Consider the following 21,831-nt stretch of genomic DNA (forward strand, 5'->3'; position numbering starts at 1 on the left):
GTCACTAATTCGTCTTTGATAGTATCCATTCATCTTCCACTGTATATCTTTGCTCAGTTTCAGTCCATCGTTCCTAATGTTCCCTTTAAAACCCTCAACAACATCTGATTTTTTTATCTGAAACATTTCCCATCCAGTACTTTCTATCCCTCATTTCTTATCCCATCATCTGCTTATCTGGATGAGATGTCGACATTCATCGAGTTTGAAAAACATTTCTATCGCCATTCGTCTACCCTCGAAAAATACTAATATCGGCTACACCTTAACATGTGAGAAGCCTCGCCGCTTCCGTCAAACGCATTCCCTACCTCCTAGTTATCTGCGTCTGCCGTTTATCAACATCTCTTAAAGTAAAATTGTAACCCATGCCTTATACACACTGGCAACAATGCTCTTTGTCCTAGCTGCTGTCGTGTAACTTCTATACATTACTTACATTCCAGATGCCTCAGGGTAGAAAGCGCTGAGTTCAAAATTTAAATCTGTCTGCTGTCGATGGTTTTATTTAAATAGAACTCTTTTATCACTGTAATGATTCATGCATGGTCGCACTGATGCAATATCCAAATGGTATCACTTATCAATTGAAATATCGTATCTTACTGTTGTACCCTTAGTAAGTAGGCCTATAGCTTTTCTCTCACCAGGCTGCATTAATTTTTATAACATAACTGAGTAACTGAATCTTCTCTTATGGCGTTATTGCCAATAGCTTCTAAATTTCAAAACACATAATGAACAGGAAACAAACTGTTTCAGGAAACTGGAAGCGGAGATTGAAGAGCTTGAGGCAAAGATGGAAGAAGCCGCGCGAAATCGGGAACAGCAGCTGCGTAAGTTGTGCAGGACAGCGTTTTTTTATTGGTCGCATATTTTTACCAAGGTCAAATGAAATATTTTTCTGTCCTAGACTGACTTTCACTATTATTATCCGCTGCAGAGCAAAGGTATTGTTCATATTTTTTCCCTGAGTTTCTGTCATCAGACATCTATAGATGATTAATACACTATTTTATCCTTTACGAGGATATGAATTCGACATCTGCTGCATTGTTGGGACCAAAGTTGTTGACAGTTCAAGTATTTGTAGCAAGTTAAAACTCTGTGTCGCACTATAGTTCAACCTCTGACGCTTCGAATCGATTGCCGTGGCGCATTGGTTAAAACAATGGACTCCCATTTTGTCAGCCAGCTTCATGTTTCCCCGTGGTTGCCACAAATCATATTAGAATTGTTCCTTTGAGAAGGAATCGGTGAAATTCTTCGCCTTTCTTGTTCAGAGGGAAGCTTGTCGACGGGGGCGTTTAAGCGTATGTGTCTTTTCTTCTTCCCGTCGACTTGCCCTGTCCTCATCGTAAACTAGCATAATTTTCCACTGCACCTCACCCTATGTCAAGGGAAACCATACATTGTCTGTAGCTAGTGGACGACTTCTTGGAACGAGCAATCACCAAGGCAAACAGAGATGCTGATGACCGCAAAACTCGCTCCGGGCATCTTACATGTGCTAATACTCCTCGCTTCTCTACTGCACTTGTAGGTAGTGGTCATGAAACGTGGCTCTTAAACTGGAAGATGAACAGTGGCTGCTCCCTCACAAGAATCTGTTGGATGCTAACTACACGTAATTCTGCCTGAAAAAAGTGAAGAATACACAAGGTATGCTTGGGTGACAACGTAGCTTCGTACACGTACACACCATTGGCTGGTATGTAAGTGATTAAGTTGCATTTCTCTAAGACAGGGAAAGGCCACCAGAGCGCATTATTGTTGTTCCTTTTTAGTGCTGTTAACAGGTCTGCTAGGGTAAATAAGAGGTGTGGGCAGCGTCAGGAGTCATCACTGTGAAGAAAACGGAGATGTTGCTTAAGCGTGTGAGACAGAGTTATCAGCACCTGACAGAGTTTGAAAGGGCCCTCGTTGTGTGTCTCCATTTGGTCAGCTGGCACTCAGATGTGACAGTGGCCCGATATTGGACTACATGGGGACGTGAGGGAAAGCATACTAATCAACACGGTTCCTCACGCTCAGTCTGAGCACCACAAGGGAGAATCGCTGTATCGTGCACCAAGGACGTTGTAACCCCTTCACATCTGCGCCTGCTGCCCGACAACAAGTAAAGGATTCTATGCAGCACTCTGTTTCATTCCGCACCATTGCTCGGGAACTAGCAACAGCCACAGTAGGGAACTACTGTCACATGCGTAGGCTGCCGTAAGCATCACAACACAAACGGCTACAGGCATGACCGGGAAATGTGGACTGCTGATGAATGACGTCACACTGAACTGAGAGATGAATTGCGGTACGTCACTGACATCATGTGACCCTCATGTGTTAACTTTCATCCAACAGTATCGTAGCGCCATTTTTCAGCAGGATAATGCCTGTCCATGCATGGCACTTGTCTCTATGAACTGTATGCATTATGTTGGGATACTAGCATGGCCAGCATGTTCCCCATATCCGTCACCGATAGAACATGTTTGGGTCCAACTTGGGCGTCAGTTCCAACCAGGAAAAAAGAGTCAGTATCTAGGATAACATGGACCAGCTGCAAGAGTTGTGATCCAGCTTACCTCAATAAAGTATACAAGCGCTTTATGACATCCTTCCCAAACGAGTCAGCGCATGCACTCGGAGGAAATACGACACCATACTGATAAGTGGGTTCATTCTGCAAAGTTAAGGCAACAGGCAACAAGGGCGTGTTCCTAGTTAGAGAACACAAACAGGTCCTAGAGAAAAGGGCTGGGGAAAACCATTGAACATCATTTGTTGTTAAGTACCTCCTCCAAAATTTTTTTAACCAACTAGAAATTAATTAAAACTTGTGCTTCGAAACTGATAAATCGTCATTGTTTTCAGAGAACATAATTCTTTTCTATTTATAAGAAAAAATATTCAAGATGAGCTTTAAGAAAAATTATTAAATTCCAAATGCCCAATGTTAAAAAATTTAGATATGCTTCACAGAGGATTACAATAGATCAAATAGATCAAATATTAATGATTTACAATTGAACAGCCCGACGTCAGATCGGGGCACAAGCCTACTGGCAGCACCACAGGCGTCAGGTGTAGACATCTGGCTCTAGCCCCTGGCGACAACAAGGTAAGCGAGAAGTAAGTTGACCGCTGCAACTTGTGTAGCAAACCTCTTAAACAGTGGAAGCGTAAAACAAAACGAAATCTTTGAAAGATGCCACACTTGGAGTTGGTGTGGACACGGGAGTAAACAATAGTCAAAGGTTATTTATGTTTCAAATGTAAAAGAAGTATTCGAGTATCATAAAAAATAGCCCGTATCTTCTGCTTAAAGGTAAGGAGGGAGGTATACTGCTGGCTGCAAGAACCAAGTCACTACCACTGATTAAAGTGGATCCCCTTTTTTAAGTACACCACAGAGGTAAGATCAAATCTAAACTTAAAATTGAGCAAAGGCCGCAAGACCTTAAAATCAAAAACACAAGGACACAAAAATTTAAACTTTTACTTAAAATCGGGCACCTGCAATTAAAAAAAGAGCACTGCAAACAGATAAACTAATTGCCGTACGGGAGGGATTGAGTACATGACAAAAGCCCCTTCAATAATCACCAATTGAATGCAAAATGCGGGAATGCAGTGCAACTGAATTTGAAACCCAAGTGGAAGGCAAGCGCCCAGCCACTTCAAAGAAATTGCAGACAACCGATACAATTACAAATGACGCTCATCCATAAACAGAAGGATGAAGAGCGTGGCTCTGTACTCCATTGGAAAACCAAGAATGGCGTTAACTCAGTGTCCGAAAAAATCCCTCGGTGAAGGCATTCCGAATGACTAGAGCACCGTGGGGCACGATCCGTAGGCTCCTCCGAAACGCTCTGACTTCTCCTGGAGGAACCCTGAAACCACGCGAACTAGCACAGCCAGGACTGGGGGAGCCTCGCCAAGCCCATCACGTGAACAACTACGCTGTCCTGTATGGTAAACGCCGGCTCACGACGCTCGCACCGGAAAATCCGTGCCATCAGCAATAGTGGCCAACCGCTCCACAAGAAGCAGGTATTGTCCGCCAGACACCACTACCAACAACCGTCCACCTCGACCACCTCCCTCTCGCTCTTTCCACCCCTTCCTTCGTACTACAGATAGAGACCAAAATACTCGAACCTCCAAAAAAAGACCTCAATTCGTCGGGCACCAGCCGTCGACCACGCAACATGCTTTAGCCTCTCCTCCCGCCCCCCCCCCCCAACTCCTCGCCGCTTTCCCGTAACCTGAACTCCCATGGAGGGAGGTCATTAAGGGAAAACAAAACATACCAGGTTTAACCTGTCTCACATGTACTCTTTGCACATGGTCAGATGCCTCGTCCTTCACTCGAAGTGTAACCAGAGTGGGGACCTCAAGGATGCGCCATGGACCCACAAAACGTAGCATAAACTTACTGTATATCTTGCCACCTTTGTCACGAGCTCCAGGGTTGTGAACATAGACCACGTCGCCTGCCTTGAAACTAGCAGGTCGGTGTCCACGGTTGTTAACGAATCGCTTCCCTTTGATGGGCCCTGGCAATGTTTGCTTTCGCCCTGCGCCAGTTATCCCTAAGAACCTCGGGAGAGACTTGATCAGGAAGCAAGTCCGCTATTTCCCAAAAGTTGGACAGTGGCGAATTTACAAGATGGGCGAACGTCAAGGACTCTGGAACAGCTTGGTAACCTTTGTGCCTCATTGTTTTAAAAGCAAAATTCAGCCATGGAAGGGAACAGTCCCACTTTGACTGCACCTCCGAGTGGTAAGTAAAAAGTGCAGCTTTCAAGTTCCTGCTAACCCCCTCTGCGAAAGACGGTGGAGAGTAATGGAGGGGGGGGGGGGGGTAGTTACGTGATGAATCGCATGTCAAAAACAAAATTTACGAAATTTACGAGACATGAAGGCTGGGGCGTTATCGCTGATGGGAGTGACAGGAGGAATAAAGAGCGAGATAATTTTGCAGTGCTCAGCGCTGCAGTTACACCGCCGCTGGGCGTCAAACATACAAAACGCGAGAAGGCGTCCACTAGACACGAAAATACAACGCTAATCTGCCTGAGTCCGCGGAAAGGGGCCGACATAATCAACGAAAAGACGTTCCATAGGACGTTCGGCATGGGTGGAATGCAGGAATCCGCTGTTACGGCCCGAACTTGTTTTTGCCAACTTCATTCTCGGCTCTGCCCAACATTCTCCTTACATCCCTATAGAGCGAGGGCCGGTTCACTTTCATACACATCTTGTGTAGTGTTTTATAAACGCCTAAGCGTCCACCTAACAGCGAATGATGATAATATTTAAAGATGGCGGGAATGAGATCTCGAGGCAAACAAATTTTCCAGTGACCATTGGCCTTGGCTTGTAAACACAAAATTCCCCTTTTAAGCTAGTAACCAGACACTTGCTCCCCAGACTGAAGACGCTGTTTAATATGTGACAACCCCAGAAGGGAAACTTGTTGCTGATTAGAATCACCAAACAACACAGGCACCTTCGCCAAGATTGCACTAATAGTGGCTGCCTGGTCGTACGCTCGCGGAAATGAAAGTTCCTCATCGACAGACTCAAACACGCGGCTAAGAGCGTCAGCGACGTCGTTTTCGCTGCTCCTTAAATGCTTTACTGAGAACTTGAATGTAGAAATGCGTACCGCCCACCTCGTAATATGCCCCATCTTAGGGGAGCGGGCTTGCACCCGTGAGAGAACCTGATGTTCACTTTCCGACGGTGCACTAAGTAAAACTTGAATTTTTCAGTTCTGAATGGGACATCGAGCGCCTCAAGCTCGTAATTCTAATAGTTGGCCTCTGCGATCGTTAACACGCGTGATGCTGACAAGGGAACCTCCCCATCGCACCCCCCTCAGATTTAGTTATAAGTTGGCACAGTGGATAGGCCTTGAAAAACTGAACACAGATGAATCGAGAAAACGGGAAGAAGTTGTGTGGAACTATGAAAAAAATATACATACTGAGTAGTCCATGCGCAAGATATGCAACATCAAGGAGAATGTAAACTCAGGAGCGGCGTGGTCCCGTGGTTAGCGTGAGCAGCTGTGGAACGAGATATTCTTGGTTCAAGTCTTCCCTCGAATGAAAAGTTTAATTTTTTATTTTCAGACAATTTTACTGTGGGAGTAGACGTGATTACCATTCCTCCAAGTTGTACACCTCTTGTGCAACCTTTAGATGTGTTTGGTTTTCGGCAAGTGAAATACTTTGTGAGAATATTCTATGATTTTGCGAGGCTGCAGAGGTACACAGAGCAGTATTGTTTACGTGATCGTGTGTCAATTATCAAAGTTCAGACACTCACATATAATCAACTTCGCTCTCCAAAATTCCAGGACATGTGCAGATTTCCTTGGACATATGCAGGATTTGACGGTCTACACACGGAAAAATTTGAAAACGTTAAAACATATGTTTTGACAGAGCACAGGGAAAACTGTGCGACTGAGAAACTTTTGCATTCATTTGTTGCAGTTTACGTGACAAACTCTTATGTTTTCATCACTTTTTTGGGAGTGATTATCACATCCACAAGAAAACCTAAATCGGGCAACGTAGAAGAATCTTTTTACCCATTCGCCAAGTGTACAAGTTAGGTGGGTCGACAACATATTCCTGTCACGTGACGCACATGCCGTCACCAGTGTCGTATAGAATATATCAGACCTGTTTTCCTGTGGAGGAATCGGTTGACCTATGACCTTGCGATCAAATGTTTTCGGTTCCCATTGGAGAGGCACGTCCTTTCGTCTACAAATCGCACGGTTTTGCGGTGCGATCGCAAAACACAGACACTAAAACTTATTACAGTGAACAGAGACGTCAATGAACGAACGGACAGATCATAACTTTGCGAAAATAAAGAAAGTAAGCTTTTCACTCGAGGGAAGACTTGTACCAAGGACTTTTCGTCCCGCAGCAGCTCACGCTAACCACGGGACCACGGCGCTCCTAGTCTCACAGTGTCCGTGATGTTGCCTATCTTACGCATGGACTACTAAGTTCGTATATTTTGCTTATTTTTTTCATAGTTCCATACAACTACTTCCTGTTTTCTCGATTGATCTGTGTTCAATTTTTCAAGGCCTATCCACTGTGCCAACTAATAACAAAATCTGAGGGGGGTGCGGTGGGGAGGTTCCCTTGTGAGAAGCAGGGCGACGTTCTCCGTCGTGTTCCTGCAGCAACACGACTGCTATTCCCGAATTTGTAGCATAAGTTTGTAAAATAAAGGGTAAGTCAAAATTCGGGACGGCCAAAATCAGGGCGTTACTGAGAGCGCTCTTCAGGGCATCAAAGGCAGCATTAAATTCAATGGAGCCGCCAACTCGGCGAACTTAGATAATGAACTTCCGAAAAAAAATTATCATAATTACAAACTGAACATTTTTGGTTCTAGGAGGACGAAAACTGTGAATAGCCAGAATCCACGAATGGTCCTTATGAACACCATCAGCTGAAACTAAATGACCCAAAAAGAAGTTCTAAGACAACACTAATTTAACTTTTGAAACTTCACAGTTAACTCCACCTCCCCTAACTCAATTTTGTAATCACTGAATAACATCACATACTAATTGGACGCGTGAAGTTGCATTTCGTTTCCTTCTTCCCTTCTGTGTGCCTCACCTCCTCTGTCGACCAGTATATTTAACCGCCTCAAATTTAATCAGACTAGTTGAAGAGATTTAAGCAAGTAATAAACCTACCTAACTCAATCAAATGGCACCACTAACGACAGAAAGCCGACCGACTGCACTTCTTACGTCTTTAGTATCTGTTCTGTCGTGGAAGCACGGCTAAACCTTACCCGACGGACTTGTAGCGTGAACCCCGGCTCCACAGTCGATGTCGCGATCGCTCGTCTGTGCAGTGGCGCTCAAGTCTTAGATAGCGCGTTTGAATCCAGGTGATGGAAGAAATTTTAATCGCTTAACCGCCGGTTCTTGACCGACAAGGAGAGGAGCTGTGGTGACGGAACGAACATGATAACGAGACTTTGCGCCAAATCACTCCACACTATGTCATGGACGGAGGGCAAGTGTCAATGGTGGTCCATCTGGCGGATGGCGAGCTCGGCGCTCTACTCGGCGTTATTCGAGAGCAGTAGGCTACGCGCTGGCACCAGGTTTCACCCTCGCCCTTTATAATACAACACAAACATGACGGCACATTCATTATATTCACATGTACTCAACATATAAGACAAAATATTCACACACCGCAAAGAACGCAGCCATTGTACGCAGGGGAAAAAATCATTTCAGATTAGACAGCTGAACCTACCACTAGAGGTGTCCCGGCCAAAGATACTATACGATTATTTCATTCTTTGAAATAAAAATGAAATGAAAACCCTTAGCTGCTTACAGGCGCTGACATACGTCAGCGGGGACATATGAAAACGTGTGCCCCGACCGGGACTCAAACCCGGTGTTTCCTGCTTACATGCTAGACGCTCTATCCATCTGAGACCCCGAGTACACAGAAGATAGTGCAACTGCAGGGACTTATCTCTGGCAAGCCTCCCGCGAAACCTTGGCTTGATGTACTTTCAAGGTGGCTTTATACACTCCTGGAAATCGAAATAAGAACACCGTGAATTCATTGTCCCAGGAAGGGGAAACTTTATTGACACATTCCTGGGGTCAGATACATCACATGATCACACTGACAGAACCACAGGCACATAGACACAGGCAACAGAGCATGCACAATGTCGGCACTAGTACAGTGTATATCCACCTTTCGCAGCAATGCAGGCTGCTATTCTCCCATGGGGACGATCGTAGAGATGCTGGATGTAGTCCTGTGGAACGGCTTGCCATGCCATTTCCACCTGGCGCCTCAGTTAGACCAGCGTTCGTGCTGGACGTGCAGACCGCGTGAGACGACGCTTCATCCATTCCCAAACATGCTCAATGGGGGACAGATCCGGAGATCTTGCTGGCCAGGGTAGTTGACTTACACCTTCTAGAGCACGTTGGGTGGCACGGGATACATGCGGACGTGCATTGTCCTGTTGGAACAGCAAGTTCCCTTGCCGGTCTAGGAATGGTAGAACGATGGGTTCGATGACGGTTTGGATGTACCGTGCACTATTCAGTGTCCCCTCGACGATCACCAGTGGTGTACGGCCAGTGTAGGAGATCGCTCCCCACACCATGATGCCGGGTGTTGGCCCTGTGTGCCTCGGTCGTATGCAGTCCTGATTGTGGCGCTCACCTGCACGGCGCCAAACACGCATACGACCATCATTGGCACCAAGGCAGAAGCGACTCTCATCGCTGAAGACGACACGTCTCCATTCGTCCCTCCATTCACGCCTGTCGCGACACCACTGGAGGCGGGCTGCACGATGTTGGGGCGTGAGCGGAAGACGGCCTAACGGTGTGCGGGACCGTAGCCCAGCTTCATGGAGACGGTTGCGAATGGTCCTCGCCGATACCCCAGGAGCAACAGTGTCCCTAATTTGCTGGGAAGTGGCGGTGCGGTCCCCTACGGCACTGCGTAGGATCCTACGGTCTTGGCGTGCAGCCGTGCGTCGCTGCGGTCCGGTCCCAGGTCGACGGGCACGTGCACCTTCCACCGACCACTGGCGACAACTCGATGTACTGTGGAGACCTCACGCCCCACATGTTGGGCAATTCGGCGGTACGTCCACCCGGCCTCCCGCATGCCCACTATACGCCCTCGCTCAAAGTCCGTCAACTGCACATACGGTTCACGTCCACGCTGTCGCGGCATGCTACCAGTGTTAAAGACTGCGATGGAGCTCCGTATGCCTCGGCAAACTGGCTGACACTGACGGCGGCGGTGCACAAATGCTGCGCAGCTAGCGCCATTCGACGGCCAACACCGCGGTTCCTGGTGTGTCCGCTGTGCCGTGCGTGTGATCATTGCTTGTACAGCCCTCTCGCAGTGTCCGGAGCAAGTATGGTGGGTCTGACACACCGGTGTCAATGTGTTCTTTTTTCCATTTCCAGGAGTGTATCTGTATGGGCAACAACAGTACATATATATCTGGTGACCGTACATACGTCATTCATCATTAAACTCTTGGACGGAGGGCAAGTGTCGATGGTGGTCTGTCTGGCGGATGGCGAGCTCGGCGCTCTACTCGGCGTTATTCGAGAGCAGTAGGCTACGCGCTGGCACCAGGTTTCACCCTCGCCCTTTATAATACAACACAAACATGACGGCACATTCATTATATTCACATGTACTCAACATATAAGACAAAATATTCACACACCGCAAAGAACGCAGCCATTGTACGCAGGGGAAAAAATCATTTCAGATTAGACAGCTGAACCTACCACTAGGGGTGTCCCGGCCAAAGATACTATACGATTATTTCATTCTTTGAAATAAAAATGAAATGAAAACCCTTAGCTGCTTACAGGCGCTGACATACGTCAGCGGGGACATATGAAAACGTGTGCCCCGACCGGGACTCAAACCCGGTGTTTCCTGCTTACATGCTAGACGCTCTATCCATCTGAGACCCCGAGTACACAGAAGATAGTGCAACTGCAGGGACTTATCTCTGGCAAGCCTCCCGCGAAACCTTGGCTTGATGTACTTTCAAGGTGGCTTTATATCTGTATGGGCAACAACAGTACATATATATCTGGTGACCGTACATATGTCATTCATCATTAAACTCTTGGACGGAGGGCAAGTGTCGATGGTGGTCTGTCTGGCGGATGGCGAGCTCGGCGCTCTACTCGGCGTTATTCGAGAGCAGTAGGCTACGCGCTGGCACCAGGTTTCACCCTCGCCCTTTATAATACAACACAAACATGACGGCACATTCATTATATTCACATGTACTCAACATATAAGACAAAATATTCACACACCGCAAAGAACGCAGCCATTGTACGCAGGGGAAAAAATCATTTCAGATTAGACAGCTGAACCTACCACTAGAGGTGTCCCGGCCAAAGATACTATACGACTATTTCATTCTTTGAAATAAAAATGAAATGAAAACCCTTAGCTGCTTACAGGCGCTGACATACGTCAGCGGGGACATATGAAAACGTGGGCCCCGACCGGGACTCAAACCCGGTGTTTCCTGCTTACATGCTAGACGCTCTATCCATCTGAGACCCCGAGTACACAGAAGATAGTGCAACTGCAGGGACTTATCTCTGGCAAGCCTCCCGCGAAACCTTGGCTTGATGTACTTTCAAGGTGGCTTTATATCTGTATGGGCAACAACAGTACATACATATCTGGTGACCGTACATATGTCATTCATCATTAAACTCTTGGTATTGTATGACCAAAAAAATGAATGAGTTTTTGAGGTGAAATGGGTACTTTCTAATAGAGGTTGCCTTTTTATCTCAAATAGTAATGCCTTACCTGAATGGTTCCTGTTGTTTACTTTCCGTGCTATCGTTCGCAGCCTGCTATTTTGCGCAAGTGTTTATTTTGCTGTATATTCTGGAGCTGATTGTGTGTGTGTGTGTGTGTGTGTGTGTGTGTGTGTGTGTGTGTGTGTGTGTTTTGACTCGTTGGCTTGATGGGCCAACCAGTCACCAGCGCAGTGAGGGATAATTTTCCTCTACAGCCTTAGACTAATTTCTGCTGGTAACCCTCCACTCTTGATAAGCGAGCGTGTAATGAAGAAGACAGCACAACATTTACTGTAAGTGCTATTGATTTTGTGGATCATCCCATCCATTGTCCTGGTCGCTGCACCGCTTTTGAAGTGCGCAATTTCATGCCGCTGTTTTTGGAAATAATTTTGCTCCTATATTATATGGCGACTAGAAATTCCATAACTTTCCAAAATTAAACTGACGTTGCAAATACTTTTAAACTTTACCATCATCTCCTAAGGCGATCGATGCGCTCGCGAACTTAGAAACATATCGATGTAGAGTGTGTACTGGCAGGGATTGTACACCGAACGCTGATAGTACCCTTTTAACTCCATCTCAGAGAACTGCTGCGTCTTTTGGGTCGAGTCAGTCTTGCAAATAAAGATCCCCCTTGAATTTCCAACTTTGACAGTTCGTATATCAAGACGCTCTGACACTCATTATCAAATGTTTTCTCGATTAGAAAATTAAATAATATGAAAACGAAAATCGATAGACGTATGCAACGACGATATGTTTATTGTGAAAGCTGCCAAAATTTAACACAAACATTTCCAAATAGCAGTGACAATATCTGCTAACATATGTACGCTGTAGGCCTCGTGTCAGCCTGCTACGGTCGCAGGTTCGAATCTTGCCTCGGGCATGGATGTGTGTGATGTCCTTAGGTTAGTTAGGTTTAAGTAGTTCTAAGTCTAGGGGACTGATGACCTCAGATGTTAAATCCCATAGTGCTCAGAGCCATTTGAACCATTTTTTTGCTCGTGTCAGCACACATATATAAACTTATATTCCGCAAGCAGTCTTCGCAATCACATCACAATCTTTTCAAAATGTTCACTAATTACTGTAGAGAGTAGGCGCGAACAATATATTCTCCATCTCATCTTTTCGTGCCTCAACGGAAATGCTTTCAGTTGCCACACAGATTGATGTTTCTAGCTCATCCAGAGCAGTGGGATAGTTGCGGTAGTCAGGGTCTTTCAACGTGTTCCACAAAAAGTAGTCACAACGAGTCAGATCGGGTGAATATGGAGGCCAATCCATCCCTCCGCAAGTAAATTTGGGTTAATCCAAACCAGTAATTCTATTCCTGAAATAGTTATTAAGAAAGTGGAAAAACTTTTCAGTGTGATGTGGTAGAGCCCCGTCTTGCACAAACCAGTCTGTGCGTGGTCGAGCGTCCAACGCTAGTTGCGTGGCGAGCAAGTGTTCAAAAACTGCAACGTAACGTTTACTGGCTATCGATTCTTGCATGAACATTGTCTGCTACATACATCAGCCCAAATAATAAGTGAGGGTGACTGCAAGATTACCCTTCACACAAATTGGAATTTTATCGTAATCCCGAGACAAAGCTCCCGAATTCGAGTCTCGGCCCGGCACACAGTTTTAATCTGTTCAATAGAATACCTGATTTCACCGTCTTTCTTCAGTGCACTGACCTCCTTTGACGTTTCAGCGGTGGAACTAATCGCTCTGGGTTTCGGAGAACTGTTTGTAGGTGCTAGGTACTGCAACTACAGCGATGCAGTCATGGACTGTGCGGCTGGTCCCGGTGGAGGTTCGAGTCCCCTCTCGGGCATGGGGGTGTGTGTTTGTCCTTAGGATAATTTAGGTTAGGTAGCGTGTAAGCTTAGGCACTGATGACCTTAGCAAGTAAGTCCCATAAGATTCCACACACATTTGAACTTTTGCAACTACAGCGGAAGCTATTTAGCAGATTTTGTAATACTCTAAACTTATGTATGAAATTCTGACGGCTTTCACAATAAATGTAGCTCTCGTATATTCTTCTATCGTTCTTTTTTTCTGTTATTTAATTTTAAAATCAACGAGACCATTGTTGGCCACCGTGTACTCAGGAGTGTTCTCAGTTATTCCTAAGTTAGCTTACAGATAAATAATACTGGAGGGTTTTGAACGGACTTATGTAAACTTGTTATGTTTAGCGTCACAATCTCTCTGCAATTCCGGGTAGCCCGATTTGTAGGTGAAGAACACAGTCGTGACTCGGCCATTTTGTCTGATGAATCTCTGTTTCTCAGCTGTTTGTGAAGCGAATCCTCGAATATGCATCTACGACCAAAAATACAGTGTTAAACAAAATAAGATTACTGATTCATCATATTTAACATGAATGTGCCTGTGCCTCACTTCTCCCTGAATTAAAATATACCTCGAAGCACATATAACGTGTAGCTGTTATTTATTCATCAAGATAATTATTTAGGGAATATTACTCCTGGAAGAAGTCCTTCATAATTCTTCAAAGGTCCCCTATAATTAATTATATATAATAATATATATTATTGCTTTTTAGTCTGTTAAGCATATTCGAATGTAAAGTCATCCTTCTTTAGCGCAGTCTACTTCATTCGAAGCTAGCCTTAGTACGCTAACGTCCTTGCCATAGGGGTAACCTACGGTTACCGGCAGATAACCACAGTTAAGAGCTGATGGGCTTGACTGGCACTTGTATGGGTTATTGTCAGGGTCTGCCGAGTGTTGTTGGCAAGTGGGGTGCACACAGCCCTTTTGAGGTCAACTGAGGAGCTACTTGACCGAGAAGTAGCGGTTCTGGTCACGAAACCTGACAAATACTGGGAGACCGATGTGATGACCATCAGTCACTCCATATCCGCATCCAATGATGTCTATCGGAAGAGGACGACACGGCGATCGGTCGGTCCCGTTTGGGTTTACGAGGCCTGTGCGGATGGAGTTTTAGAGTTTTACTTTAGTAGCTTTAGTACATCATGATGGGTTTGCAAACATGCACAGTGCGGAAATCTTCACGAACATCATATTTGTTACCACTCGTCGCTGTTGCCAACTTACCTGTGGCACTATAAAGCCTTCCACAAACGCCATTGCAACACGGGACTGGTGACTCCCTGTCATCCTCTGAACATTCATTTCTATTTATTAGAATTATGCTCAGGGCATATGTATTTCGGAAAATGTATAGTTGAATTTATTATTATTTGGAAATATCTCTGGTTCAGCTTACCGTGACTCTTCTCTCTCCGCTTACAGAGAACCTGGAGAAAGCAAGCGAAGCCCGCCAGGTAGCAATGCTGAGGGCACGGGTCCGTGAGTTGGAGCGACGGCACGAGCGCCTCAAGCGGCAAGGAGCCACACTACAGGTACTCCCCTCTATCTCACTAAATGGCTAACTCGGCTCATGGGTATGGTACACCGCCCCAGTTGCAAGCTGCCTATCTAACGGCATCCATGGGCACAGACATTGGGTTTCAGTATTCCGTGCAGATATTGGCCAAATTTAAAAATTTAAAATACCGCCGTAATCTACTAATTATGTTAAGGGTTTAACACAGTAAAACAAGCGTTACAGTTGGACACTGTATATGTCTTGTAACAAAACCACTTGGACAAGAAGGCTTCGCTTGTGCCAAGGTAGCTCACAACGCTTAATTTTTCCCAGACTATATTGATCCAGTATTTTAGAATGAGAGTTCTTAGCGACTTCTAACAAACTTTACATATAATTTTAAATCCATATAAAATTTGTTTTAGTTGACACCCACCACAAAATAGTGAAAGGAAAAATCATCTATCGCTTATTACATTTTCGCTGACCATGCAGCCAACTTAAACATTAAGCGTGACGTTTCAATTTATTACTTCTTTATTACTGAATCTATTTGCAGCACAATTTGCTGACAGTATCCACATATACCAGTGAACATACTTGCAAAATTATGACATTGTACAACACAGTTCAGCAGATATGACTAAACATTTAGATGTGTAAGAAACTAGATTTTACTTAAAAAGGAATGCACATTATTCAGACTATAAGGGACAGTCAAATGAAAACTAGACAGACGGAAAAGAAGTAAGTAAATTGATTCCAAGGTTGTTTCGAGTACGCTGCGGAAGTTTCGCTGAGAAGTCCTTACAGTTTCTCCATACAGTTCCGATCTCTCCCCAAGCGAATTCTGTATTTGTGGCCGTAGATTTGCTTTGAAGAGATGCACGCCTGGATACAATCATGGTTCCGTTAGTAGCCGCAAACATTTATCCATGAAGATATTAACAGTCTTGTTTCAAGTGGGATAAATTTATTAACAGTTATGGAGATTACTTTTGCCGGCCGGAGTGGCCGTGCGGTTCTAGGGGCTGCAGTCTGGAACCGAGCGACCGCTACGGTCGCAGGTTCGAATCCTGCCTCGGGCATGGATGTGTGTGATTTCCTTAGGTTAGTTAGGTTTAATTAGTTCTAAGTTCTAGGCGACTGATGACCTCAGAAGTTAAGTCGCATAGTGCTCAGAGCCATTTGAACAATTTTTGGAGATTACTTTTGAAATAATAAACACTTCACTTTTTCTATCTGTCTCGTTTTCATTTGACTTCCCCTGATAAATTCGTCCTGCGTTTGATGATAAGAACTTATAAGACCACTTGGTGACTCTCAAAAAGTTTTAAACTAGTTCGAAACTTTTTGTAAGCTTTTTTCTCACTTACACGCTAAAGTCGTATATTTAACACATTAACTCCTTTTTAAAGTAAACAGACTTCTGAAACTGGTTTATACACCGGAATTTGATTCTTTAAGATATCGCGGATTTACTGGAATACCCTAATTCTGTTGATTTCATTCGACCAATCTCAGCTTGCCACAGGCAGAGACTGGGAACATGCAAACATAAAGTAGGGTACCCCGTCGTAGTTAAAAAGGAAATCCTTTTCATTTATAGTTTTGCTGGCAATAGACCAGTAAAGTTGGGAGAACAGTCATCGTTGGAAAACAAATGGAAATACACAGTCAACTGTGCCATATGCCAAAATTTTATCTGTGAACTCGTTAATTTCTACTAATAGTGCAAGAATTGATGTCTACTCTATCTATCGTCCAATATTTCACAGGTCTTATCCTAATATTTTATTTACAACATTTTCTTGTGTTGTTTTACTTATAGTGTTTTTTGGGAGGGGGTTCAACGGAACGCTGAGGTAAGTACATAAAGTTCTACAAGTCTGAAGTTGATTAATCTGTGATATAATGTAAGGCGTCTTTCCCTGGGAGACTTCAAAGAGAAGGTTCACCAACTCTGCTCTGAAAGGTTTCCTTTTTGTGTCGCGCATCTGCAGTTCTCCTCGCGAAACATGAGTGTTGTGTCTTTACTAAGAGTGTTTACTGCAGATAGCTATATCCAGTGCGTGCAGAACGTGCTGCTATCTTCGTGAAACCTGTTGCCTTCAGAGAACCCTTTCCAGTGGTACCAACCGACACCAACCGATGGAAGATCGCCGTTAACAGTGTCACTATGCCCTCACTTTATGATACACTGCAGACAGGTTTGGGATTTAACGTAAATACTCACTCCAAGTTTAATGATCACCATCTTAACACGACTACCAGTCTACCCCCCGCCGACCAAATACTGGCGATGACACGAGCGGGATTCTAACCAGCTGCTTCCTGTTCCTGCCCTAGCGTGTGCTGACGACTTGTTCATGAGGCAGGAAGAGAGAGGTTAGGCAACATAAATAAGCTGCCTTCCGTGTACACTGGTGTAAAGATAACGTAAGCAGCTGAAGTTCTCTTCTTGAAGTGGTACTCACGCAGCCGAATCACTACCTCAAGTGTAAATATATTTATTTTGATAACGTGATATATACCGAAGGTTCGTTATCAATTCGTAAGGTCTGCCGATTTTATCATTACGTCCAGCCATAGATGGGATCTGACAGTGGATAAAATGTTCAAACCGGAGGCTGGATATACATGCTTTCCCAGCATCACAGGATTGTTGACATTATGTAATATTTGTCTGTCAGGCGAGAGCATATGTAATGCATCTTAGTAATGACAACAATAGCAGCAAGACAAACAATTGGTGAGTCAGGCTTTAATTGGGTTTTCAATCGTCGAATGTTCGTTAGGTATCGAGAGGACTAAACTGAGAGAAGGTAAACGACAGTGTCAGAGGTTCTAATAACAGTTGCGTTGTGTTTTATGAATTTTTCGAAAAATTAGAATTTAGTGCACATCATTGCTGCCCATATTCAGCCTTAGCGATAGAAACAATCTACTAAGTCAGTGAGGAGCCTCTAACGCAAAAAATGGCTTATCCCGAAGTACCAGCAAATTTTAATTTTTGATAAAATGCTTGAAGCCTCGATGGAACCATGATTCCAACCTTGGCGATAGTGGACTCTGAGCTAAGGAAATTAGTTGTCACAAGGCATTATTTGAAGTGAAAAATTAAGGTCCAGGGCCCGTGAACGTCAAGGAACGATAGCTCAGCTAGCAAAGATAGAAAATGACCTATTTGAAGACTCTACCTCCATATTCACCTGATGTGTAGTAAAGAAACCAAGGATATCTTAATTTCTACGTAACCGCGATAAATATTAAGAGCTGGACAAGTCAGACTTCCTATCGAGCAATAAACTTGTGTTTGGTTCACCGAAATGAAAGCTAACTAGTTTTCATAAATAAAAGCAAAATCATGAAAATAAGAGTTTTATCACAAATTTATCTGTCGAAAATAAAAAAAACTTTGTCTGAGTGTAGAGTACAAACACGATTTTAAGTTAATAAAACAGTTCCATACTAAGAATTTTTGTTGAAACCTAGAATATGTTTGAAAGTGTACGAAAGAGTTGTCACGGTTTGGTGTAGCGCAAGAAAATGGAGCTGAGCGTGATTTCTTAAAGCAGGAACAACAAAACATAAAGTGATGTGTGGTGCTGTCGATGACAGTGCCCTCAGCTGCATATGTTGTTTCAACCGAAAACTAAACTGAACTCCGTTCGAACTGGCCTCGAAATGCCCAATGGTACCGACCGACCGCCGTGTCATCACGAGCCGACAGGCCTCAGTGGAAGCAGATTTGGATTGGATTGTGGTTAGCACGCTGCTCTCCTGGCTGCTGTCAGTTTTCGTGACTGGAGCTGCTAATCCTCAGTCTAGTAGCTCCCAAATTGACCTCACAAGAACTGAGTGTACCTCACTTGCCAGCAGCGATCGGCACACCTGGTCAGTCACGCCCTGTAACCTCCCCGTGAAAATATGAAAATTAAAAGAATTGAATAGAATTGCAAATACTGCCAAATGTTACCTTGCCACAGTAATAAAACTCAATAATAATAAAAATGTGCAAAAATGTTAAGTCCCCGCAAAATTAACGTTAAGGTGAACCTGATAAATTTTATAAGGGCAGCTGCGCTGACCTTAGGCCCTGTGCAATAATTAATCTGATAAATTGATTCTGGGAGGAAAACCATAGGAAATATTGTTTCAAATGTAATGATTCTTTTCTTAAAAACGATTGCTTTGAAAACAAAATTATTATTGGGGCATTTCTTGAACAAATTAATTACAATTAACGTACATTACATTATCAGATGTGCGCAATGCTGCTTCATTACCTTATTTAACAATATACCTCGTCCCGAACCTTGACCAGAGATGTAAAGGGCGCACGCCGCCGACCCATGCCGACGTCCGCTCAGTACAGCCGTCCACTCGCTACTACAGTCGGCTGACTACTTCCTCTCGCGACTCGCTACACACAACATCCTACTCGCAACTAAACCTGCCGACTCGCTACACGCAAATGAACTGACGCGCGGTCAAGCGCAGACTAGCAACGATAAACAACTCTCTGGTCAGAGATTCTGTCATGCCTCGCCATCGCTGGTACAGAATACATACGCGTTTCATAACCCTCCACTGGGGGGGGGGGGGGGGGGGGCAAAAATTTGGCAGCGATGGTGAGTCATTTGGACTTGCCATGAGCAACAAATTTTTTTTGACTAATTAACTTTACGATCACAGAATATACAGATGTAGAACATGAAGTAAATGTGGTGCACATGCACCGAGTACAAAACATATTAGACAATAACAAAATGTGAGTACAAAACATATTAACAAATGACATAAGTGTACATGCACTGAAAAATTCTTCAACGTTTTCACAACAAATAAACATAATGAGTACAAATCTCATTGACAAATGACATAAGTGCACATGTACTGTAGTTCAGAACATATCAGCAAATCAAATGGCTCTGAGCACTATGGGACTCAACTGCTGAGGTCATTAGTCCCCTAGAACTTAGAACTAGTTAAACCTAACTAACCTAAGGACATCACAAATATCCATGCCCGAGGCAGGATTCGAACCTGCGACCGTAGCGGTCTTGCGGTTCCAGACTGCAGCGCCTTTAACCGCACGGCCACTTCGGCCAGCTTCAGCAAATCAAAATGCACATACAATGAGTAGAAATCATGTTAGAAAAATGACAAAAGTGCACACGCACTGAAAAACTCTTTAGCATTTTCACAACAAATAAACGTAATGGCAAAAAAAAATCATGTTGACAAGTGACATAAGTGCACATGCACTGTAGTTCAGAATATATCAGCAAATCACAAAATATATATACAATAAGTAGAAATCATGTTAGAAAAATGATAAAAGTGCACACGCACTGAAGTAGTGAACATATCAGGAAATCACAAATGTATAGGCAACGAGTACAAATCATATTGAGAAATGATAAAAGTGCACAGGCACTGAAGTTCAGTACAAAACATATTAACAAATGGCAAAAGTGCACACGCACTGTAGTTCAGAATATATCGAAAAGAATGTATAGGCCATGAATATAAATGATGTTAGCAAAAAATGATTTTCACTATGTTACAAGAATTAGGATAGGAAAGGGAAGGATTGCATCATGGTTGTAGCACTTTAGGTTGCACGCAGCTGCACTGAAAGTCCATATCTTTCCACAGAAGTACAACACCAAGTGAGACAATCTGAAGTTCTTTACCCAGAAATGTTTATCAGCGTAGCCAAGACACTGAAATGTCATAGTAATATTCCATGTTATCATTTTGGCAGTACATCAGGTACACCAAACAGTGGGACCATAATAACGTCTCCATCGCTCACGGTGGTGGACAGCATGTCGTGTCAACACCACGCTCTTACAAGGCACACCAACGTAGAATTAGTGCAAAAACCAAATATAGTGCTCCATGATCAAGAGGACATACAGGACAAATGGATATTGCAGTAATTCAGGGTAGTTAGGTCAGAAGGTGAAGGACATTAAGTCACATACTAGTCTTCATTGAGAATTACATTAGTAGTTTGCGGCATTCATAGCCCAGTTATTGAACATTTCTGTACCATGTATGTAGTATTACAGAAAAATGTTCATTAATTGTTTTACAGAGAACATTGGCATGCATTGCCTAATTACAAATCATCAGAAGTCATTCGTTTTACAGAGAACATTGAAATCCATTGCCTAATTACAATTCATCAGAAGTTATCCGTTTTACAGAGAACATTGAAATTCATTACTTAATTACAAATCATCAGAAGTCATTACTTAAAACAGGAGGTAGTCAATAACATAGTATTACAGAATAATATTGATAATTAATCATTGGTCATCCCAATACAGTAATCAGTAGCATTCATTTCCCAGTTACAAAGCATTATTAATTAATCAGTAGCATTCATTTCCCAGTTACAAAGCATTATTAATTATTCATTGGTCATCCCAATACAGTAATTAGGAGCATTCATTTCCCAGTTACAAAGCATTATTAATTAATCATTCGTCATCTCAATACAGTAATCAGTAACATTAGCATTCATTTCTCAGTTACAAAGCATTATTAATTAATCATTGGTCATCTCAATACATAATCAGTAGCATTAGCATTCATTTGTCAGTTACAAAGCATTATTAATTAATCATTGGTCATCTCAATACAGTAATCAGTAGCATTCATTTTCCAGTTACAAAGCATCATCTCAATACAGTAATCAGTAGCATTCATTATTCAAGTGACATACTATTCAGAGCTAATCTGAATTACTCAGAACTCTCTTAAACTGGTATCATTATTTGGGACTGGTAATACATTTTTTGTTAGCAATGCATTGCTTTGGGTATTTATAGGGGAAAGCAAGAAGAGAAAAAAAAATTTGCTTCTGGGTTGTTCCTGTAAATGAAAATGTGTAACGTCATTCGTCATGAGTCAGCTGTAGCAAGGTTATGAAACAAATAGAGAATATGTAATCACATTCATAAATGACATAGATTTAATGAACAACTGCTTATAGCACATTAATTTCATAAATAATTTCTCCTGCAAAAATATATATAAAAAAATG

At 43.4% G+C, this 21,831-nt stretch overlaps 1 protein-coding gene across 1 annotated transcript in view; it reads left to right on the forward strand.

Annotated features, from left to right (window-relative positions):
* Nucleotides 1-21,831, forward strand: part of LOC126235393 (uncharacterized) — a 491,959-nt gene that overhangs the window by 335,510 nt on the left and 134,618 nt on the right. The window contains exons 11-12 of the mRNA XM_049944114.1: nt 763-836; nt 14,693-14,802. Coding sequence (XP_049800071.1) covers nt 763-836; nt 14,693-14,802 — 184 coding nt within the window. The remainder of the gene's footprint in view (nt 1-762; nt 837-14,692; nt 14,803-21,831) is intronic.

This window comes from Schistocerca nitens, chromosome 2, assembly GCF_023898315.1.
Source record: "Schistocerca nitens isolate TAMUIC-IGC-003100 chromosome 2, iqSchNite1.1, whole genome shotgun sequence".
In the NCBI taxonomy this organism is placed as follows: domain Eukaryota; kingdom Metazoa; phylum Arthropoda; class Insecta; order Orthoptera; family Acrididae; genus Schistocerca; species Schistocerca nitens.